We start from the raw sequence: 21,614 nt of genomic DNA on the forward strand, positions 1-21,614 counted from the left end.
TTGTGAAAACGATAAGGTTGCGGTGCAAATGTATTGCGTAAAAATGCCAAAAACATCAGTCAAAGATGGAGTGTGATGATATATGGGCTGAACAGTAGCAACAGAACCCAGAAAAGGTTAACCCAGGGGTGTGCAAACTTTCTGATTGGTGGGCCACAATGGGTTCTAAAATTTGACAGAGGGACCGGACCAGGAGCAGATGGATGGAGTGTTTTGGTAACCTCACCTCATCGGAGAAAAAAAAAAATACATTTAATTTTAAATGAAAGTGAACAAAAGCATTACAACAATATATATGTCTTTGGCACGCCACAGAATTTAGAAAATAAAACATTAACAAAGTTTATTTGCTACTCAGCAAACGTGCTTTTTTTTTTTTTCCTTTTTCCCAGGCTCAAGCAGGTTATTAAGGGGATCAGTTTTGAAGATGTTGACAAAAATCAAGACAGCAGTGCGGACGGAGCTGTGAAGAATCCTTTTTGGAGTGCATTAGGGTGTGCCAGAGATGGGTTTAAAGGTGAAAACTTATTCTTTGTTGTTTGGATTTGAAAGCTATCTTTTAGGAGACCAGTCCTGGAACTTTTCTGACAGGTCTCATTTTCTTTTTTTTTCAATAAAGTTGAAAACAAAGATGTGTTAATGATGGTCATTTTGCAACAATGAAGCGTAGTGAGGAAGTTCTCACAAGTCCCTCCACGGTGACACTCTTTCTTTTCAAAGAAAACACTCCGGCGACATTTACCCTGACTGCCATGTCGTTGTAGAAATTCATCTTCATGATAAAATATGCTTCCTGTGAACACAAAAGGAAACGATGACGTTACACGTTGTCCCGCAGCCTTCTGATCTGTCCATAGCAGGCATGAAAGATAAACGGCTCTTTCTACATACTACATTTCACACCGACGGTACCGATAGTGCCACTTCAGACGAAGAAAGGAGGAGGGGAAAGCAACGGAGAAGAAAAAGACAAAGAGTCAGAAGGGGTATGGAGGTAGAGAGAGAGAGAGTGATTAGGGGGACTTTGGATCAAGGGGAGGACAGTGCTCTCTTAATACACCAACACACGCGAGGGCCAGGAAAATCTATGGCGCTGAAGCAGCGAGCTAATGGAGATGTATGACGGCCAAACGCTCTCCTCTGGATTTCATAATCAATGACAGAGCTGCCAGAAGAGACTCACAAAAGGCCAGAGAATATGCAGCAGCACACTCACACCGAACGCGAGGCCGACCACTGGGGGCACATTTCGGGAGCAAACTGGAGTCGTTGTCCATAAAAGGGGATCCATATCTCAACATTTCTTTTTTTTAATAACGACGGGGGAAGACAACGAAGGGGACTTGAAAGGGGGGCTGTAAATTCAGCTGGGTGTTTTGAGATGAGGCTTTTTAGAACTCACATTAGTAATAGTGTGGCGGGAGTGAGAAAAGAATTGAAATCCTGAAAAGGCGGACTTTGGTCCTGAGCTGTACGCAGACTAGTAGAGTTTTGATGAACCTGTGCAACTTTTGCTATTACACAGTAATTACATTCATTACAGTAACCATGCTGAATTCTCGCACACAACTGCCTATGCCTTGTAGAACTGCAACATAATGTGGCACCCAGTGCACTTTTTCAGCCCTCCTTTTGTTTGTTTTTTATTTTTATTCATTCTATTTACTATTATTCTATTTTCTTATTTATATTTGAACTGGAGAGGGGAGCTCTACAATCTCGTACACGGAGTAGAATGTGAATAAAGGGCATTCTGATTCTGATTCTGAAATACACAAGCAAAGGGCGTGTTTGTAACTCCTCCCACACAACGCAGCTCAACCAATCAGATAATTAATTCAGAACAGCTTTGCGAGTGGAGGAAGTGGGCGTGTGTGAGGCAAGGTGAGAAATCCAAGAAAACAGCAGTGAAAAAGGTGGCAATATAAAATGCTGTTTAGTTGTTAATTTTAGTTCTGAATATTTTAAATACAATGACAATTATTTTTCTAACTGTACTTTATGAAGAATCAATGCAGCAACTAAAGACGTCAAAGATCTATTTTTTTTTCTTACTCGTCTGGTAGTAAATGAGTTAAAAAGCATTCGAAACTTTATGATGGGTCGGATTGAAGGCATTGTCCTGAACTGGACCTTTTTAACTTTTAATGCACAATAAGAATGGAGCCTCAGTGGGCTGATTCCAAACTGTGAAAAGTGCGAGAGATTCAAATGAGCGCTCGTCTGTTCCCAAACTGCCTCTTTTTTTGCACATATGTGCGTTGTGACACATCCTTCATCGTTTATTTCAGTGCCCCTCGCCGCCGTCTCCCCTGTTTTTTTGAACGCCTCCCAAATGATGGCTGGCAGTTATGCTTTAGCAAACAGTCAATTTAGGGGCATGATAAATAGCTTGTTGTGATACGTTTACAAAACTCAATCCAGGGGAAAATTATATGTGAGAGCGCTGGGTATTGGATCCCGTATCAACAATCTGTTCAATTAAGAAGCAGTTGGAGGCAATATGCCGAAAAGTGGCCTTGTTTTACTAAAGCACACAAGTACACACACACGCGCACACACTTCTGCGACTACCATTTACCTCACCACGCTCGATCTAAATACATCCCAGGAAATGCAATGCAGATAAAATAGCATCGCATATTACATCATATTTCCCAAGTGCTAATTTCCCAATGTGTAATGAGTGAATTATATTTCTTAAGGTCAGATGCAGGGACTCGGGCATAAAGAAATTGAATTCTAATGCATGCTATCATAACCAAATCAATACATCTATAGCTGTTCCTCGTTCTGGCTTACCATCACCATTTGTCTGCAACGTGCCCTTGCTCTGAAGCCCCGCCATATCTTCTGTATAATGACCGCCTTCTCGTGCAGATGCCTGTCATGAAGTCATATTGGGAAGAGGATTAGATGGGTATTTTGTGCTGCTGAAATGGGGCGGAAAACTTAAATTAAATTCTGAATCTCTTTGTTAGTGTGTCAAATAAAACCTAAAGTACAAAGCCGTTGGCTGTAAGAGGTGCGAATGAAAATAAAAAAGGCTTGAAAATGACAATCCTGCATGAAATTCATTTAAATTAGATGTTGACTAAAGGGGCAAAATCAATTATAAACTCGTACCGGTTTTGTTGAAAAGAAAAGAAAACAGTGATTTTGTTTTCTGCTCACAACTGTTATGATGTAAAGGAATTGAATTCAAAGGTCACGGGATCATTAATGTAACACACACACACACACACACAGAAAATTGCTACTCCTCCAGGCCTTTCTATCACGCCCGATGAGCATTTCTCCCCTTTTATGCAGCGGCACACATTTGTATTCATCTTCAAACATACTCTAAATGCAAGTCCATTGCAAATCTCCACCTCCAATGAGGCCATCAATTTCCAAAAGGCCATTTATACACCTGGAAAATCAATGCTCATAGTGTGATAGCACAACCCCACAGTTGCACTTAGGCAGCTAAAATTGTTGCTAATTATCCACTTAACGTATTGATCAATTAACTAAAGTAATCTGAATTAACCTACTGTCTGGAAGTTTGTCTGCTGACCCTGCAGAATGGTGCTGGGGTCGCAGTACAGAACAGGCATGGCGAGTGTGTGGAATGGACGCATGGAGCAAGTGACATTTATTTCTCAAGGCCATTTACAAAGATCTGGAAGTCCTACAATTATGGGAGGGAGTCAGTATCTGGGTATTCCCTGTAAATTAACATAGACCATGCCTGCCGAGATGTTTTATAAGCCCTGGAGGAAATGGAGGCGGTGAAATGGCTGGGCTTGTATGAAATAAAAAGCAGTAATCTGTCACATGACAAATGAAGACTTGGTATAAAGCATTACCTGATGTAAAAGCGCACCCTGTAACCTCGGAACCAACTCTGAATCCGGATGGCAGCCCTGTATTCCTGCTGTCTAGTTGCCTCGGCCAACCTGAAACAGAGAAAAGAAAAAACTTCCATTTTGTTCTCTTTGCGCTCTTAAAAAAGAAAATGTTATGTGTTTCACAAGCACTACTATTAACCACAGACTGTAATTAACCAAATTAAGTTGAATCTGCCGATATGAATCGTCGTTTGTTTGGTGAATTTAAGCACGTGTGCTTAAAAAAACTAGCACTTATTTAGCTGTCACGTGATCATAAATTTGTAACTTGTCCTATTTGTGTCATGCAACGAACTTAACGATACCTTGCTTTGTAGAACTGGAGTTTTCGGAACTCTTCGAGCACGTTTTGAATCTGCAGGAGCTCCGCCATGTCAGCATGGGCGTCCGTTTACGGTTGCCTAGGCAACACAGCTGGCAAACTTGACCCGCGAGGTCGCAATTTACTTCCGGTTCTATAAAAGTAAATGTTTTATTTCGTTATTGTTAAACTCCATTTGTTTGATACCGCTCCTCCAATTGTGACTTATTTGATGTTCAAAAAGACCGAGATTAGTTTTAATATTTTGGCTTCGATTAGAATGACGAAAATCAACCCCCTCCCCACTATGCACGATGGGAGCCAGCTGATTGTTTTAAAGCAAATTACGCTAATGGAGTCGATCGTCAGCCGCTACACTGCACATACGTGTTAGGTTAGTCCAAAAGGTGAGTCACATTTTGTGTCACGTGTTCGTGCTTCCGAGTCTTCCAATGCATTATAATTGTTTTGTTGATGCAGCGAGGTCATTTGTAGGTTATTGCGGTTTCACCATATAATTTCATACAATGCACTAAAACTTATTTTCTCCCGCTGATTATTAAAGTAAATATTCAGACCCCCCCCTCGTTAAAAATACTTCGAATTAGTGTGTTCATTGCTCATGTTAGATATGAAAACTTGCTCAAAATGATTTACGTTTATCTTGCAGCTCAAATAAAGTGATCCGAAAACTAACCCTTACAAAAACATTCATGAACAAATTTCAGTACTAAAACTGTTGCTTTAGTTATTAGTTTTCGACACATATGTATCAAAAGTATTCTTAAAGTACTTTAAAAACAACTACCCCAGAGCGAAGTGCAAGGTGGGGGTTATAAAAATGAAGTAAAACGATAAAAAAAAAAACCAAGAACAAAATAAAAGATAAAAATACTCAGGAATTCACAGGGCATTAACACATGCAAATAGAACGCAATATGCTTTGCAAGGTGAAAACTGTTGAAATAACTCTAGAAAAGAAGCAGGAATTGGAAGTTTTCTAAATTTCTTTTGCTTCACATTATAGGTAACAATTTTTTTTTCATGTAGGATAAAATTTGTCTTCTGTGGATGCAGATATTGCGTATTGATTGATCTGCCATGCCATAACTCCTCCATTCCCTTCTATCTTCCATTTATCCTCTTTCCTGACAGTATCTTCATCGTTCCCTCTTCATCATCACTTATCAGTTTATTTCTCCCTGCACTTCGTTCCTCATTTCCCCCCCACACCTCCTCCTCTTCAGCCATATTCACCTGTCGAAATGATCCCCTCAGCTTGTCTGAGTGTGTGCAAGCAAACATATCGATCTAGCCTACATATTATGGATTAAACCTTAGATCAGGGCTTCTGTAAAGTTTTTCTCAAGACCTAAATGACTTGATTCGTCTTCTGCGCCAAAAGTTACTGACATACTTTGTACATTGCCATAACAAAATGCATCTACATTAATAATAAAGAAAACAACAGACACAAATGTATTTAATGAAATATCCTCAATTAATAAAATGTCTTTATAGCATTTTATTCTGGGAATTGGTGACCCAATAACAACTGATTTATGACCCGTTTTGGGAAACTGTACCTTTTTAGAGTTCGGCAAATCTCAAATGTTGCAAGTCAATGACACTGAGTGACTCTCCATGTGTTGTATATAGACATGCTGGCTTTGCAGCGAGTTTCGTGTCATTTTCTCTCTCCTCTGTGTTTTTCTCTCAAGCTAATTTGCTGTCCGAGGGCCACGGCAGTTGTGAAGAGCAGAAGGCAGATGTCCTACGTAGAGTTATGACTCCAGGGTGAAACCGCCACACTTCGGGCCATCCATCGTTGGAGTGGTGGGAGGATGGCCGCTCCGGTAATTGCTGAAGGTACGTGGTTGTGACAAGACGGCACGGACACCGAATGCGAAGTATCGTTTTCTGACAAGGCTGTGATGACGATAGCAAGCGATTTGTCCTGCCGCCGTGGTGATTAGGTGTCACCAGGTGAGGGGGTGCTTAAAAAAAAAATAGAGAGTGAAAGCACTTCATGGAAAGACACTATGTTTATATGTTGTCTAATGACCCACTTCTGGACTATGTTCTTCTTCGTGGTCTACAGCGGTGCCTATTTTTTATTTATTTTTTTTTGCAAAATTATCTGGAAAATTATCTTTAAAATCAGTTTGTCTTCTGTGGCTTTTTTATAATGGGAAAGAGAAAAAAGATGTCACGAAAACCTTTCCATTCATCATTTTTCTATATACCACTCAGTGCAGGTGAGCTGGCGCCAATCCTAGCTGATTTTGCGTGGTATACCCTGGACTGGTTGCCAGCCAATCGCAGGGCTCATATAGACAATAAAGCATTCACACTCACATTAAGATTGACAATTTCGCTAAATGAATCTCACAGGCATTTTTTTAAAATTGGGAGTAAGCCATAGTACCCAAAGAAAACAAATGCCAGCGCAATGAGAATGTGCAAACTCTGCGCATCTGTTCATCAAAAACATGACAGTTAATTTCTAAAATGTGTATTTGATAATTTTGTTAGGAACTGTAAAATTATGCACAGCTTGAACATTAACACTGTACTTGAATATTGGAAAACTCTCCATAAATAAGGATTTAAATCAAATGTATTTCTCTCCAAAGTTAAATAAAATTTGCACCTAAAATATGTAAGAAACAAACTTTTCAAAAAGATTAAATACAAATGTATTGTAACTAAAAGTTAAAAAAGCCACAGGAACATTGTACCCTCTTTGAAGATTTAATGCAGTGATTCTTTCACGTGCCACTAGAGGGAGCCTGTGCCCCGCTAGTGATCCTCACACCGCACTTTGTGAGCCAGTGATTTAGATGATGATCGGTTAATGGACAATGTATGATTTTGGAAGGTGGGAGGATGATAGAGTACCCAGAGAAACTCCACCAGAGGCCTGAAGCAGACTTGCAAACCACTACTTTGCAAAAGTGGCACTAACTGAGACATGGAAACAGGTGCGACTTCTCAGTACATGAGCAATGCAAATGATACGATATTCAAGCAAATTCATTTGGCCAACCATATGCTAACTTATTTTACTTTTTATACGTAACATGAATAATTAAGCAATACCTATGAAATGCCACCAGGTGGCGGAATCACTCTGCAAACACTTTCATTTACCATCTACGTTACACATCAGCATCAACGAGTGAGTGGTTTTACTTTATTTTAGCTCCATTATACAGTCGTTTGCGCCTCGTCATACTTTTACAACAGCAAGTTTAAAATCTTGGAAGTTCCTCTATACATTCCTTCACTGTCATCCTAGCATTCCACTGGCTTTCTTTATGTACCTTCCCCATGATGACGCTGAAAGAAAATGTTTTGTTTCCAAATTGAGGCATTCATTATCCCGCCTTACTCATCCATACCCTCTCCCCCTTTGCTCTGTCTACCGCGTGCTCCATCTCTCCATACGGGGCATGTCATTTAACGCGCCTCCAGTCACCTCGTCGCAGTCGGGAAGCTCATCCAAGCAGTCATTCTCCATGCCCATTGTTCCGAAATGAGGGCCATACACACTCTGGCCAACGTTGGTCCTAAAGACATGCGCGCACACACTTTCTTGATATATTGACCGTGTGTGTCTATGGATGAGTATATGTGTGAGTAAGACACTCCGTTCCCTACTGTGCGTGAATCATTATTGTGTGTGGCGTTGTTGAGTGATTCGGATTGGGTGTCTGTGCATGTGTTTGTGTGTGCGTGCCTCTGCAGGGTGCAGCGGGGTGGAATGTGTGTTTCTCGGCAGGGCCAGTTTGGCCATTATTATTAAACATCTGTCCGCAGCGCATTAATCCCCCCCACTCTGACGCATCCCTCTCTGGCCAGGGATCACTTAATTGAAATCCATAATGACTCTTCTCTTCTCTGCAACACTCAACCAAGCCGGGAATACTTTATTTTTTTTTATCAGTCTATCATGTATAGCGATACCTTTTAGCCCCTTGAAGACGTTAAACTACACCTTAACTACAAAACAAAAAATGTCACCATATCAGGAGAGATTTGATAGATATACGGTATGTTTCCTTTGGCTGTGTTTCTTCAACACATCTTACATGGAGTCTTATAATTTTGTCTTAATCAAAGTGACGTGCGCATTAACTCATTTACGACCAGCTGAGTAACAAAAAAAATGGATCTTTGACGTCTTCAGCCGTCAATGGCAGTAAATTAGTTAAATTGATTGTGATTGTAGTCATGCAATTCTATTTTTGTGCCACTCTTTATTTACTTTAATATTATTCCTTGAGGAAACCTTTGGGAAATTATATAATTAGTTGTGTCTAATGTTTTTATTGGTAGGTTATTCCAATTTGTGTGCTTTGAACAGGATATGTCTTTGAACTAAAGCTCACCAGAGGCATAAAAGGACCATAGTTTGGTATTGCTCTTATTCATTGAGGAAATCACTTCCTCATTTTTTTTTTAAATGCCTGGGGCTTCTTCTGCTTTTAAACCAATTTGAATCCATCTCTTCCCTTCGCCTCTCCTCATTTCCCTTCCTAATACGCGACTAATGGTTAAAAACTATGATTGTGCCGATAGAGGAGAAATATCATACCTTTTATTAGCTCACCTGGATACACAAAGGGGCGAGAGGAAGAGGGAGGGAGAGAAGTAATGAATTGAGCATTGTGTAAAATAGTTTAATGCAGGGGTGGTTCATCATTATTTGTGGCGGATTGTGTGCAGACAGGGGTGATCCATTAGTGTGGTGGTTTCCATCTGTGTAAATGTGTGCGTGCGTGTTTGTGGATGTGTGTGTGTGTGTCCCACCCAGAAGGACATTCACTGCTGCCGGCCCCGCTGTCACGATGAGAGATTCATTGTCGGCACACATGCTCACACACTGGCTACAGTACACATGTGGCATTATTGTCCATCATTATTCCTCTCATTCCTCCTTTCAACAATTTGTCAGCGCACAACAGTCTTGTGTTGACGCACGATCACACGTGTGTGTGTGTGTGTGTGTGTGTATACATAAAATAATTAGAAGTGAGACTGAATATGACCAACCGAATGAGGGAGCTTCAAGTGTCGCAAATATGTCAGCTATGTTTTGGACGAATCCAAGTCAGACAAGTGTAAAAATTAATAATAACAATAGCGAGAGAGGGTCAGAAGCGGTATTCGTGGAAGGCTAGTACCACAATTTTAATACAAGAAATGTTGTCACTCAAAACATTACCTGTACGGGATCATGCATAAATTTGAGGCAGTGTCCCCAAATTCAACCACTAAATTACTCACAGACCATTTTGCGTTTTTTGAGGACAATAATGGTCCGCGCACCACACTTTGAGAAACACTAACTTACTAGACCAAAAATAACTCGGCGAAAGACTTCCACACAATCGATGTAAGTGGCATATAAAAAAATGCATTTCATGTGACAATGAAAGAGAACTAAAGACGTCACTGGACGTCACTTAGATTTTTTTTTTCCTTCCCCCCCCTCTTTCCTCCCAGCTAATTGGTTGGACTGTGAGCGAGGTAAGCTTGAGAGGTGGCCAGACCTGACGGTGAGTGTGCGAGCGTGTCAGATGTCCTCTGGCATGCCTCGCAGCGCTAATCATAACCACACTGCAGAGATTAATGAAGTCAAGAGCAATCAGCCCTGACACACAAACAGCCGCATGCACACACAGGAAAAGTACAGCAGACAGACTGATGCTGCTTTTTTTTATTTTATTTTTTTATAAATTTAACTCACTGACATGTGGTGTCATTTAATGATTAATGAATCTCTTCTTGTGTGAACATTTACAGAAACATCTGTTGTTCTTGTCAAAGTTCCTTTCTTCATGCTTGTTTAACTTTTGCTTATCGCCCCACTTTAGATGAATCAGCTAAATTCAAAATGGCGGCAGATGTCATTTTGTACTGTTTTAGCATGACAAAAAAAAAAGCTAATGTCCATCACGTGTCTACAAAGATGTGTACTGCAGACTCAGTTCGGGAAGTGGACTGAACCAAAAATGTGCAAATTAACCACCCACAATGAACCAGTCAGGCATACGAACACCATCTCAACATTTCTATACGTGAGCCTCTGGCAGGCAGTAATGGCAATGGCGTCATGTAGCTTGGGGTGCACCTGCCTTTGGGCCACTATTCCCTTGAGAATGACCCCCCCCCCTCCCCCAAGCCAATTACGCAGTCTTTACCAGTCTCACTTGTACAGATCTACTACCCAAACTATAAGGTACAATGATGACATCACTCTCATAGTTGAAGATCAACAATGCTTGTGTCCTCTTCTCTTGACATTCGTATTGAGAGAGAGAGAGAGAAGCAGGTCAATGGCAAAGGTTCATTCCAGCTCACTGTTTGGAGCTTCGAATGCCTCATCCAACCCCTTGACCTTTGACTCCTATGGAGCTCGGCATTGTTCAGAGGCCCCTGATGCCATTTATCTGTTGGTGTGTGTTTTCAAAATGAAAGGGGTTGCACATTCTGCTCTGTAGGGACAAAGTTAGTAGGACACTTGGCCCTGAATGTTACTGCAAGTAAAAATAAGACATGGAGTTGGTTTTGTCCTTGTTGCGGAAGAGTGGAATGCATTGAATAGGATTTTACTGCCGTGCTCAAATAATGGGACGGGCCCCCCTGGGCAACATGCTTTTTTTCTGCCATACGACAATAAAGTGTAATTGCACATTTACTCCAGTAGTTGGCAGTGGCACACTCCATGCCCAATTGTGCGCGGCGAGTATTAACGCTACGGTGTAGATTTCTTTTGGAACGAAAATGCTGTTATTTATAGTTGCGGCGGAGAGTGGGCGGTGGTGGTGGGAAGGGGGGCGAATTGTTTTCTACTTGCTACGGGGGGGCATAACAGAAAATTAGTGAAAGCACTGAAATACTGTACGCACAACTACCGGCTGAATTAATAGTCAATTAAATTTTTGTGTGTATGCTAAGGTAAATTATACAATTCCTTCACATGCTTACCAAACAAATGACCCAAAGCTTTTGTAATCAGAATTGAAAAGAAAATATTAATCAGTGATCTGATAAGTGAACATCTAACAATGGCATACTGTAAAATCAAATTATTTATTGCTGAGTTTGTTGGTAAATTCTGGCAAAATGATAACGTAAATTGTAATAGGTGCCCAAATCTTTGGTAAACTATTCCATAAACATTCATGGCACTAAATTGCCTGTAACGGTTTTCATTGTTTTGCTGGGGTAAATGGAGACTCTCGGTGGTCACATGATATTCAAGCCGCACTTAAAATCTGAAGTGGTTCTTGGTTGCTGCTGCTGCGGACCACACGATAACACGCATCAACAGCCTCCCATTTGTGGTTCGCAGTCTGTGTCCAAAGAACTTTGACTGGCTTCGGCCAGTTTGGCCATTATCCCTGCACATAGATTTGTTTTTCCACTCCCATATTCACAGCTGAACGACTGCCATGATTGAACTTTCACTTTAAATGTACCCGAGTGGCTTTTTCTGTAAATGCTAAGATAATCTTTTTTTTCCCCCAAAAAATAATAACAAAATTCTCTACATTTATTAAAATAAGAATTGTAGTCATGAATGAATGTAAATCAAGTTACTTCTTGAAATCCATTTTACATTTAGTGTGCATGTCCACGCGTCGAAAAGCCAATTCATTACAGAGGCAATACAAAATTCAAGTCCACAAAATCAACCTTGTCCACAGGTGACTGGGCCTGGCCAAATAGCCTTTCATCACGCAGGTGTGTATGTTGGCTTGCACATGATGCTGTGAATTTAGATTGAGGAGTGTCTAATAAACAGATATTAGCCTTCACTTTCCAGCGACTCCTGTAGTAAGTAGTTTCATGATGGGAGTGGTTTGAAATCTGTAAATGGTGCAGATGTGAACACACTTTCCGCCATTTAGAAAAAACAAACACACTCGGCACACTTAGTGTAGTAAAAGCCGTGGCGGGCCGTGCATTTCACACGTTGGCCTTCGGTGAAGTCCTACGTAGTCCAACTTGAATAAATCACCCTCATATTTCCATCATTAACTCTACAGCTGGAGAAATAATATACAGAAAAACTACTACTCAGTGTTGGACGAGCTTCTCTTGAAGGTCTGTCTTGAAAATCAACTGTCAAATCCCACTTGAGAAACAGAACAGACGCCCGCACGATTAAATCTGAAGGGCTCGGAAAGAATAGTGCGTGCTATGGGTATTGTGAAATCTGCCTGGCAACACAAGCTAGCTGAATTCTGATTGGATAAAAACTCAAACCTAAAAATTCAACACAAGATAATCTTTTTTTTTCCCCAAAAAAATAATAACAAAATTAAACACGAGGAAGAATATGATCATGATTTCTTGATTATGTTCGGCCAGCAGAGAAGGTCTTGCAGGCCTTGACGGCCCACCACTGAGTATAAGTATAGCCAAAAGCATGCAAAAAAAAGTTCATTGTGTGACTTTAAAGTCACTCAAAAGTGAAATATTATAATAGGAATCTTCATAATCTGTTCAATTGTTGCATCATATAGTTTCATAAATTTAGTATGGCCCTCATTGGGCATTATTAACTTGAATGGCCCCTAATGGCGAAAAAGTTACTCCACCCTTGCTTAAACAATGGCAGAAAAAGAAAAAAAAAACGGACTCAAATGCTTAAAAGGCGCCAACACTTCCAAACAAAGTTGGTGACTGAGTGGCAAGTGAGCCAAACAAAATGTACATCATTTACAGGCACGGCCATATCAAGTGGAAGCAGAGTAAAAAGTCTACGTCGGATGATGATGATGGGCTTGTCTCTTCACATGTCAGACGCAAGCAGCAAAGGTCACTGAGCGGCAAGGAAGTATGAGGCTTTCAGGGAGGAGGAAACCACTAAATACTCCTAATCCCCGTTTATTTGCCGCATGGATGGTTAAATGCTACTCTCGGACTCGTAAAATTAAAAGCAAATGTGCACCGAAGTGTGGCCAAGAGGCATGGATAGGGAGCTCGGAAAAGATGGAATGGAAAGGGGGGTGGCGTGTGGCGAAGATGATGAAGCAGGAAGGGATGATGTCAAAAGAGGGAGACGGAGAAAGTGGGAAGAAGAAAGTGGAATTGAGAAGCGGTGATGTGCATCCCCAAAACATTCTTCCCTTGAATGAGCTGTCACCTGTGCCTCCTTGGCGTGGCGATCTATGGTTCACACAAGCTGCCTTTGATTAATACATCCCACCTAAATCATTGAAAGTTCCCCTTTGCTTCTTAGCCATAAAATGCAACACACAACACAAATCAGCCCCTTAAACAGCGGAGCCGGATAACAATTGGAAAATAATGCATCTTACCTGGGCCATCCCAATAAATTGCTCCTTAGAACACCCGCCCTTAAACCAAAATCAATTCATCCGCCTCCAACTTTTATTAAAATTCCCCGTAATAAATCTCCCCCCCAATGTTTGTTCATCTGTTTTTTGATGCATTTATATCACTTTCAGTTCTGCTCCAGCGTTTCCCCTGCCTCTACGGCGTAAAATGGGAAAATCTATTTGGGGCCAATAGAATTGTTAAAGGCGTGTTATGGGTGCCTGTTCTTGTGGAGAAAATGGGTGTCAATTTGTGCGCGGATGTGTGTGCGCGCACATCTGAGCGCCAGTGTATTTGTGTGTAAATGGAATCGATAAATGTGGCAGTGTGGTGAGTAGATAGCACCCTTCCCCTTGCCTCTCTGATTAACCCACACCACTGCCAAGCTGACAGCTATATAACAATATTAGCTGTGTTTGAGTGGGAATTTGAGAGCGTGCGTGTGAGCATGTGTCCCGGCGCCATTCGAAACTGTTTGTCTACACTTGAAACCCTCAGGGACGGACTGTGTATTTGTTTACCCGCGTGTTAATTGCTAACAGTCAGTGCTCAATTTTATTTGACAAAACTCATTCACTGCCATTGATGGGCATTGAAGAAAAAGTGCGTTCATTTTTCTTGGGCTGGTAGGGCAGGGGTGTCAAACTCATTTTTGTGGACGGGCCACACCGTAGTTCTGGTTTACCTCCGAGGGCCGTTACGATAAATGTATGATCACCTTACGTTGTCTCATACACACAACAAATTGATGGAAAGCCAGTCAGTAATTGTGAGTAAAAAAACGTATTTATTTTAAAAGGGGAGGCTTGGTAACAAATAAATGGCAATATCTCATATCTCAATTTTGTTAAAAGTGAAGAAAATGTGCTAGCACACATTTGCCCTTTGCGGGCCACATAAAATGAGGTCGCGGGCCAGATCCTGCCCCCGGGCCTTGAGTTTGACACCAGTATGATAGGGAATGAGTTAAGTTTGACAATAGAGAAAACAGTAACACAATTCTACATAAACACACAAAATGCATGAGGTTTTCATACAAAAATAAATCTTGGATTCAATTGTTTTTTTTGTTTTCTTTTTAGATTTAGCCTCCAGATGAAAACTTTGACTGCTTTTGACTAAGGGATTACATGCATTTGTCGAAGTTTTACCCTTAAAAAAATAAAAATAAAAAATAATTAAATAAAATAAAATCGTCAAGTGTATATAAATAAGGAACTATCAATTGATTGGGGAAAAAAACTATATATATATATATATATATATATATATATATATTAGTTGTAATTCTTTTGTTCACTTTAATTTTAATTACATTTTTTTTTTCTCCAATGGGGTGAGGTTACCAAAACACTCCATATATCTGCTCCTGGTCCGGCCCCTCTGTCAAATTTTAGAACCCATTGTGGCCCGCCAATAAAAAAGTTTGCCCCCCCGGGGTAAACGATCACAATCTGTTGTAAAATGACAGACTTGAATTTAGAAACTAATACAGTCACATCGTCTCACTTGTTGGACGATCAATAAACGATTTGCCAGTACTAAAGAATGAAAAGTCCTGTGATTCATTCTTGGGCTTTACAAAGGAATTTGCATCTATCGATTCATGTTAATTAATTATGCTAATTGAGCAGGCTGCAAGCAGATGTCAGAAGTGCCCTCCTGCTCATCCCTCGGTAAAACTGGCCATCTAGCTACAGATGCTGTTTGTTTCTGATCTAACTCAACATTAATGCATAAATTGTTTGCGCTAACTAGATAAATATGGAAAAAAAGTCATCTTTTGACTGCTGGTCAGCGATATAAATTTTTGTAGTGTCTTCACTATTAGATTGTATTGCGCTTTAGAAGTCGTTTTCAAAGTTTTATCCGCAAATTGCCACACTTCAGAAGCGTGCAATTGAGCAGACTCGGTGGCGATATTTATCAGTGTGTGTGTGTGGGTGTGTGTGTGGGGGTGTTTTCGCGTGTGCAAGTGAGGTTCGCCTGGATGGGGAAGGCTCTGCTCTGAGCCGCATGGATTTGCTGCTAAAATTTGAACAGCTTTAAATTAAAATATATTGCCCATTCTCGATGTATTGATCTGAGAGCCAGCTATGTCAATACACCGCCACAGCTTTTTTTTTTTTTCTCCCAATAATATTATAAAGATCTGCCATGCAGGCATAAATCCATTTCATAGTGTGGCTTAATATTCACTATAAGTAATCATATTTGCTTTTATCTTTTTTGTTGTTGGTGTAATAATCACAGTGACAGAAATGTGAAGCGAATAATTTAAGTTTGGTTATATGATATATATATATATATATATATATATATATATATGACGGACAGTATCCGAAAAATGTGATAAAATGGCATTTTTGTTTCACCCCAATGTTTTCCACCCTTCCCAACTTTAATAAATACCACTAGTTGACTAATTTAAACCTCAAGATGACTTTAATCCTCCATACATAAATACTATACATATAAAAAAAAAATACTTTCTACCACGCTTATCCTCTCTCTCGTAATTTGGAGCGGACTTTGTCCAAGAGACCATGTACACCCTCAACTGGTCTCCAGCCAATCACAGACAAATATTGTCGTACTTAAATGACAACCCCCACACACACATTTCTTGCAGGACTGCACCACTCAACTCCTCACCCCCTCCTCCTTCCTCGTCTTTCCATCTCTCCCCTTAATCTCCCTCTACCTCCTCTCATTGTCAATACCTATCTAATTCCACTTTAGCACCAGTAATTGGCTGATGGATAGAAGCTATGGATTGGTCTCTTCCTGATGACTGCATGACATTTTTTTTTTCCCTCCCCACCCCGTAGCTGGTAATACTAATAGAATTCCAAATCCGCGGCACTGGGATTCTGTCATGAGTAGGTCAACTGCTGTGTCAAGGTCCTATTGGAAAGCCAGCATCCAACATCTTAATTTAGATTTAGGCTGTTTTTCCCCCTCGCTCTGTCTGCTCCTGCTTCGATGGATGATTACGAACCTGGTGTTTGCATTCCGATGCAGCTTGACGTTTCTATTGTTGAGCTCTATCTTGAGCTTTTTTGCCATTTATTAGTCGGAAATGCTAACTGTATATGAAGATTCAGGTCTACTATGGAAACATTTTGAATTACAGAAAAGAACTGTGGGAGGCTAGGCAGAACCCCGAACATAAACGTAGATGCAATCTACATGGCGGAGCAAGCACAGGAGAGGCTACCAGAAGGCTTTGTCGCTGGAAAAGACGTAGTCTCCAAAAAACACGAGAGCATATGCAATTTTGTGCCTTGAATTTATTTATTAAGGGTAAACATCCACTTTATCCGAGACACAGTTTGTGATTCGGTACTGCTGTTTTGGGTAGACAAACGGGCTGAGTAGTTAAATGCACTGGTTCACAAATTTTCACCATTTTTTATTTTTTTTAAATTAAAGATGCATGCAAGCTTTTTTTTTTTTTTTAGATTTTTTTTTTTTGCACTGATTCCGAATATCCACGCGTTTTTTTCGTAAAAATAAATAAAAATGATACAAAAATAATAAAAATGTGTGATATATTTAGGATTTAAGGGTTAGGTTCAGCAACAGGTGAAATTTGTAATTAATAGCTATGAATTCCAATGACATATTCAAGGCATCTCCATTTGCAGTTGACCGGCGCTATTAAAAGTCCGAGTGAACAATACTGTCGGCGAAATACGATATTAGTAACAAACAATTTCTTTTCCTGATGGCAATCAGTTTATTTGTCTTCATTCCATGATACAATTGGGGCACATCATCTATTAGAGGGGCGGTTACTAATTGAGGAATGTAATTTTAGAGCTAAATTTATGCAGACAGGAACCAAAATAAATCACCAGTCCACCATATTCAATTGAATTGTTTCATGCATTTTGAATTCCTGTTTATCAATGGCGTGTCTAATCCTAACCTGTGTGTGTGTGCGCATGTCTTATTGTGATGAATCTGCAGAAAAGAGGCTGGCCAAATCGGGTTGTAATGCTAATTCCGTCCCCTGACTGCATAATGCAGTGCAGTAGGGAGACCGACTGAACTTGACCTTGTTAAACCTGACCTTGGCCTTTCACCCGTCTCACATGAACTTGAGTGCAGGTGTCAACAAATTACGATAATAAACCTTTCCATCACGGCTGCCTCACATGCAGTGCTCGTATTTTTGCCTCATTGTGTGGAATTCATATGTTGAACTACCAAATGAGTTTCACATGCAGTGGAGCTGCCGCTGTTTTTGCGGTCTTCTAATTTTCTTGTAGGAAGTACACTGGAATGTTCGGTTTGATGAATGGTCTGCGCGTTTTGTTGAGCAAGCATTTCATTAAGTGTGTGTGTTGACTCAAGTGACTGACGCGTTAAACGAAGCTCATCATTGGGTTGCAATTTCGTTGATGTTTCGTGAGCTGCGATTGATTCTGTTAACTGTGATGGCCTTTCTTGAAATTGTTTTGGAGTTGAGTGAGTACAAATAATTAGTTGTTGCACGTTGAGTTGTCTCGTGTATGAAATGTGGTATCTAAATAAAACTACCTTGCCTTGCTTTCTCATTGGATTTTTTTAAAATTTTTATTAATGTTCTCTTACTGTTTTGTTTTGTAATTATTCCCTACTGTCTTTTCCGCTGTTTTTTTTTTTGTCTCATTTTGAGATTTAATGTACAAGCGTGTGTGTGTGAGTATTTGTCACTTGAAAAAGGGAGACTAAAAACTAAATGTAAAAAAAAATGGTAAAATTACAAACACCTCAATTAAAGAGCAACAATCTGTCTTTCATGCCCATAAATGAAATTGTATTTTTTTTTTCTTGAAAATTACAACTTTTTTTTTTTTTAATTTTCATTTTACTAAAATTATCAGTCTCAAAATTTTGCATCAAAGTGACAATTTCCCTTTCACAATTGTACATCTTTAGAACAAAGCACATTTCTATTTTTTTTCTTGCCTAACGTCTCATCATCATCGGCACTGTTGACACAATAACACCTCCCGCTCTTCCTCTGACCTTCAATTGTCGAGATTGTGATTAAAAATCAGGTAATCTTGTTGAATGTATTATATTTCCGATAAAAAGTCTTTCATGTATAAAATCCAGATTAAATAATAAATAAGAACTAATGCAAGGTTGACAAAACGTTGCCGCCGATGCTTTAGCTCAGCCATTCATCTGAAGTCAAGAGTAACATTTGTTTATTTTAGCTGAGTGTCCGAGGGTGGGGTTACAAGACTGTGCGGAATGTCCCTTTCAATTATTCAAAGCCCAATCAGGTATCTTTTTCTCCACTGATCTAAAGATGGCTATCAGAGGTCATTCATTCTTCCTATACAGGGTCACCTTTCCCACTCTTCCGTTTCGTTAATGTTAAATAGGACAGCGGCCTGCTCACCGCACGTACGGCAGCATGCATGCCGGCATTTCGAAACAAAACTTGGCTGCACTCTTCATAATCGCAGACTCACACGTTTTGTATGCTCTCGAGGACATTGCGCTCCCTGCGTTGTGTGTTAGAACGTCGCTCGTTCGGCTTCTCTGCGAGTATCTGAATAGCTGCTGACCTTCTCGCACGGCACAAGGATGTGCGGCATTATTGCTCTTGGTGCAACTTGCATTGGCGTGCTCACAACAAAAGGCGCTACATTGTCGAGAGGGGACTGAGGAAAGAATAGCTGGAATAATTGATTGGTTTATTAACCTTGGATCTTTTCGATAAATGTTGGTAAATGCTCATTTTGCATCCATGTACACAATTTCAGAGGCCCGCTTGCTGTGATTATCGGCTGGTGTGTGTGTGTTTGTGAGCTGTGTCCACCGTACAGTTTGCGTGTGCATGCTCACCGCCGGGGGCTTGTTGTCAGAGCTTCTCTCGACTGGCCAATTAATTATGATGGCCTACTTATGATGTGTAATAAGATGATTTATTAGTAAACACACAAACAGAGCACAGGTAGAAGCACTGTGTTCTCCGTGGTCGAGGATGATACACTGGGCCAAGCTCGCAAATCCACCTCTGGCTGTGTCCTGCTGCATGTGAAAAGTTTTGTGAATTGCAAACTTACTCAATACTTGGAAAGCTCACCTCATTTGGACGATTTGTATCCCACAAGAATATGTCAATTAGACACCAGTGTTTGTCTTGCTTTATTTGGCCAAGTCACTTAGAAAATGGCACAAAATGTATAAATGCTGAAATAGTGATGATGTCATCTTAATTTACGGACATTTGGAGCCAATCCCAGCTATCTTCGGGTCGTAGGCAGGGTACACCCTGAACTGGTTGCCAGCCAATCACAGGGCACACAAAGACGAACAACCATTCACACTTGGTCACCCCTAGGGACAATTTGGAGTGTCAAGTCAACCTTCCATGTATGTTTTTTGGATGTGGGAGGAAACTGGAGTACCCGGACAAAACCCACTCCGGCATGGGGAAAACTTGCAAACTCCACACAGGAAAACCGGAGTCGAACCCGAACCCCGCACCGCTGTACTGTGAGGTGTAAGTGCTTGCCATTCTTCCACCGTACTGCCCCAGAGGACATCCATTTCTCTCCTATCATTTCTATCGTCATTTAGACAAATATTTCTTATGCAGGATTATGACAATGGCGAATAGGAATCACAGTAATCAATTTGAATTTCTTGAAAAACGCTAATTTATTTAGTTATTTATTATTTATGATATCAGTATTACAAAGGTGCCACCAGGTGGATTACTGAATAACAACCAGGCAAGTCAGAAACCACCATGCAACACGATTGTAGGGTGCATAATTAAATGCAACTGTGAATGAAAATTTAAAAATAACGAGAGAGGAAGTGACGAACATGCATAAATGCTACTATATTGGGAAACTCGTTTACTACCAGCCGAGTAAAAAAAAAAAAAGAAAAAAAAAAAGGATCTTTGACGTCTTTAGCCGTCAATGGCAGTCAATGAGTTAACAATGAAAAATAGTATTCCCATAATTATTAATAATTACTTTATTTACCTCACCAAAATTACTATAAATGGCTTATTCCTATGCCTTATAATGACTATTTTTCTGTATCAGAAGTATGGATAATGCAATCCAGTCATGGTGATAATTATAAAATAATAAACAAATGCACCTCATGGCTTGTTTGGCGCTTCGAACAGCTACCAGTTGACATACGTGTACATATCATGACTTCTTGCCGGTTGTGAGATGAATGGCCTGCACCAGCCACATGTTGTATTTCCGATCAATTCCTCTGTTGTCGTCCGAGTGTAGTGGTCTAAAATTGTGTGTGTGTGTGTGTGTGTGTGTGTGTGTGGGCAGCTCGTTGTAAAATAGGGGTGCAGGTGTGAGAAAAGCCATTTGTTTTCTTTAGCTATCTGTCTAACTAGCTGTGTGGGTGTCCTATTTCTGGATCACACACACACACGCACCCCCCCCCCCCCCCCCCACACACACACAGCAAACCTCGTGCGCCTTTCACCATACGTTGCGGGACATAATTTATGATGCCACAGTAACATATAGACTTTTCATCACTCAGTGGCAACTTTGTCCACTCAACGTTACCGCATATTGTTTCTTCCTCGTCTTCCTTTTTGTGCCTCTTGCGTCACTTTTTTTTCAGCTTCGTACGTCTTGTGGGTATCAATATTTACACAAGCTTGGCAAAATATGTATCCGATCTAATTTTTGGGGAATTTTCTCGCTCAAATAGCAACTAGAAGCCAGCTAGCTCATTAGCTAGCTGGCTAGCCCACTGCACGTCCGGAAAAACTGAAATGCTGATAACTTAGAACACGACCAATGTTCTACGCACACGCTCTTCTATGCTTCACTCATATTCGGCCACTCTCTCCGTAACTATTGATGCTACTTTGTCGTTGTGATGAAGCAGGTGGGCTGTTGTCGGGTCGATGTGTGTCATTGTTTTATTGATGTCAGAAGAGACCCCCGAGGCCCGCAGCCTTCTACTCCCCTCTAAGCAATAAATCTATGGCCTACGGTTCTCTCTTTCGCACACACGTGCATACGCTCAGAGTTTTAGGAACGCAGTGTTAAAATGGT

General features: G+C 40.5%; 2 protein-coding genes across 3 annotated transcripts in view; one reads left to right on the plus strand and one right to left on the minus strand.

The window, feature by feature from the left end:
* Nucleotides 1-4,336, minus strand: part of spata17 (spermatogenesis associated 17) — a 71,269-nt gene extending 66,933 nt beyond the window's left edge. For both annotated transcript variants that reach the window (XR_015843183.1, XM_088296142.1), the window contains exons 1-4: nt 4,202-4,336; nt 3,855-3,944; nt 2,803-2,884; nt 743-793 (exon numbers count right to left, since the gene is read on the minus strand). Coding sequence is in view for 1 of the 2 variants with exons in the window: in XM_088296142.1 (XP_088152268.1) it covers nt 743-793; nt 2,803-2,884; nt 3,855-3,944; nt 4,202-4,269 (291 nt within the window). In the remaining variant the exon portion in view is untranslated. The remainder of the gene's footprint in view (nt 1-742; nt 794-2,802; nt 2,885-3,854; nt 3,945-4,201) is intronic.
* Nucleotides 4,337-4,573: 237 nt separating this feature from the next.
* The window catches only part of esrrga (estrogen-related receptor gamma a), a 189,808-nt gene continuing 172,767 nt past the window's right edge, over nt 4,574-21,614 (plus strand). The window contains exons 1-2 of the mRNA XM_088296136.1: nt 4,574-4,604; nt 5,919-6,066. The gene's annotated coding sequence lies outside the window, so the exon portion shown is untranslated. The remainder of the gene's footprint in view (nt 4,605-5,918; nt 6,067-21,614) is intronic.

Source organism: Idiotropiscis lumnitzeri, chromosome 5 (assembly GCF_059441095.1).
Source record: "Idiotropiscis lumnitzeri isolate Australia: NSW breed Sydney's pygmy pipehorse chromosome 5, RoL_Ilum_1.0, whole genome shotgun sequence".
NCBI classification, from domain to species: domain Eukaryota; kingdom Metazoa; phylum Chordata; class Actinopteri; order Syngnathiformes; family Syngnathidae; genus Idiotropiscis; species Idiotropiscis lumnitzeri.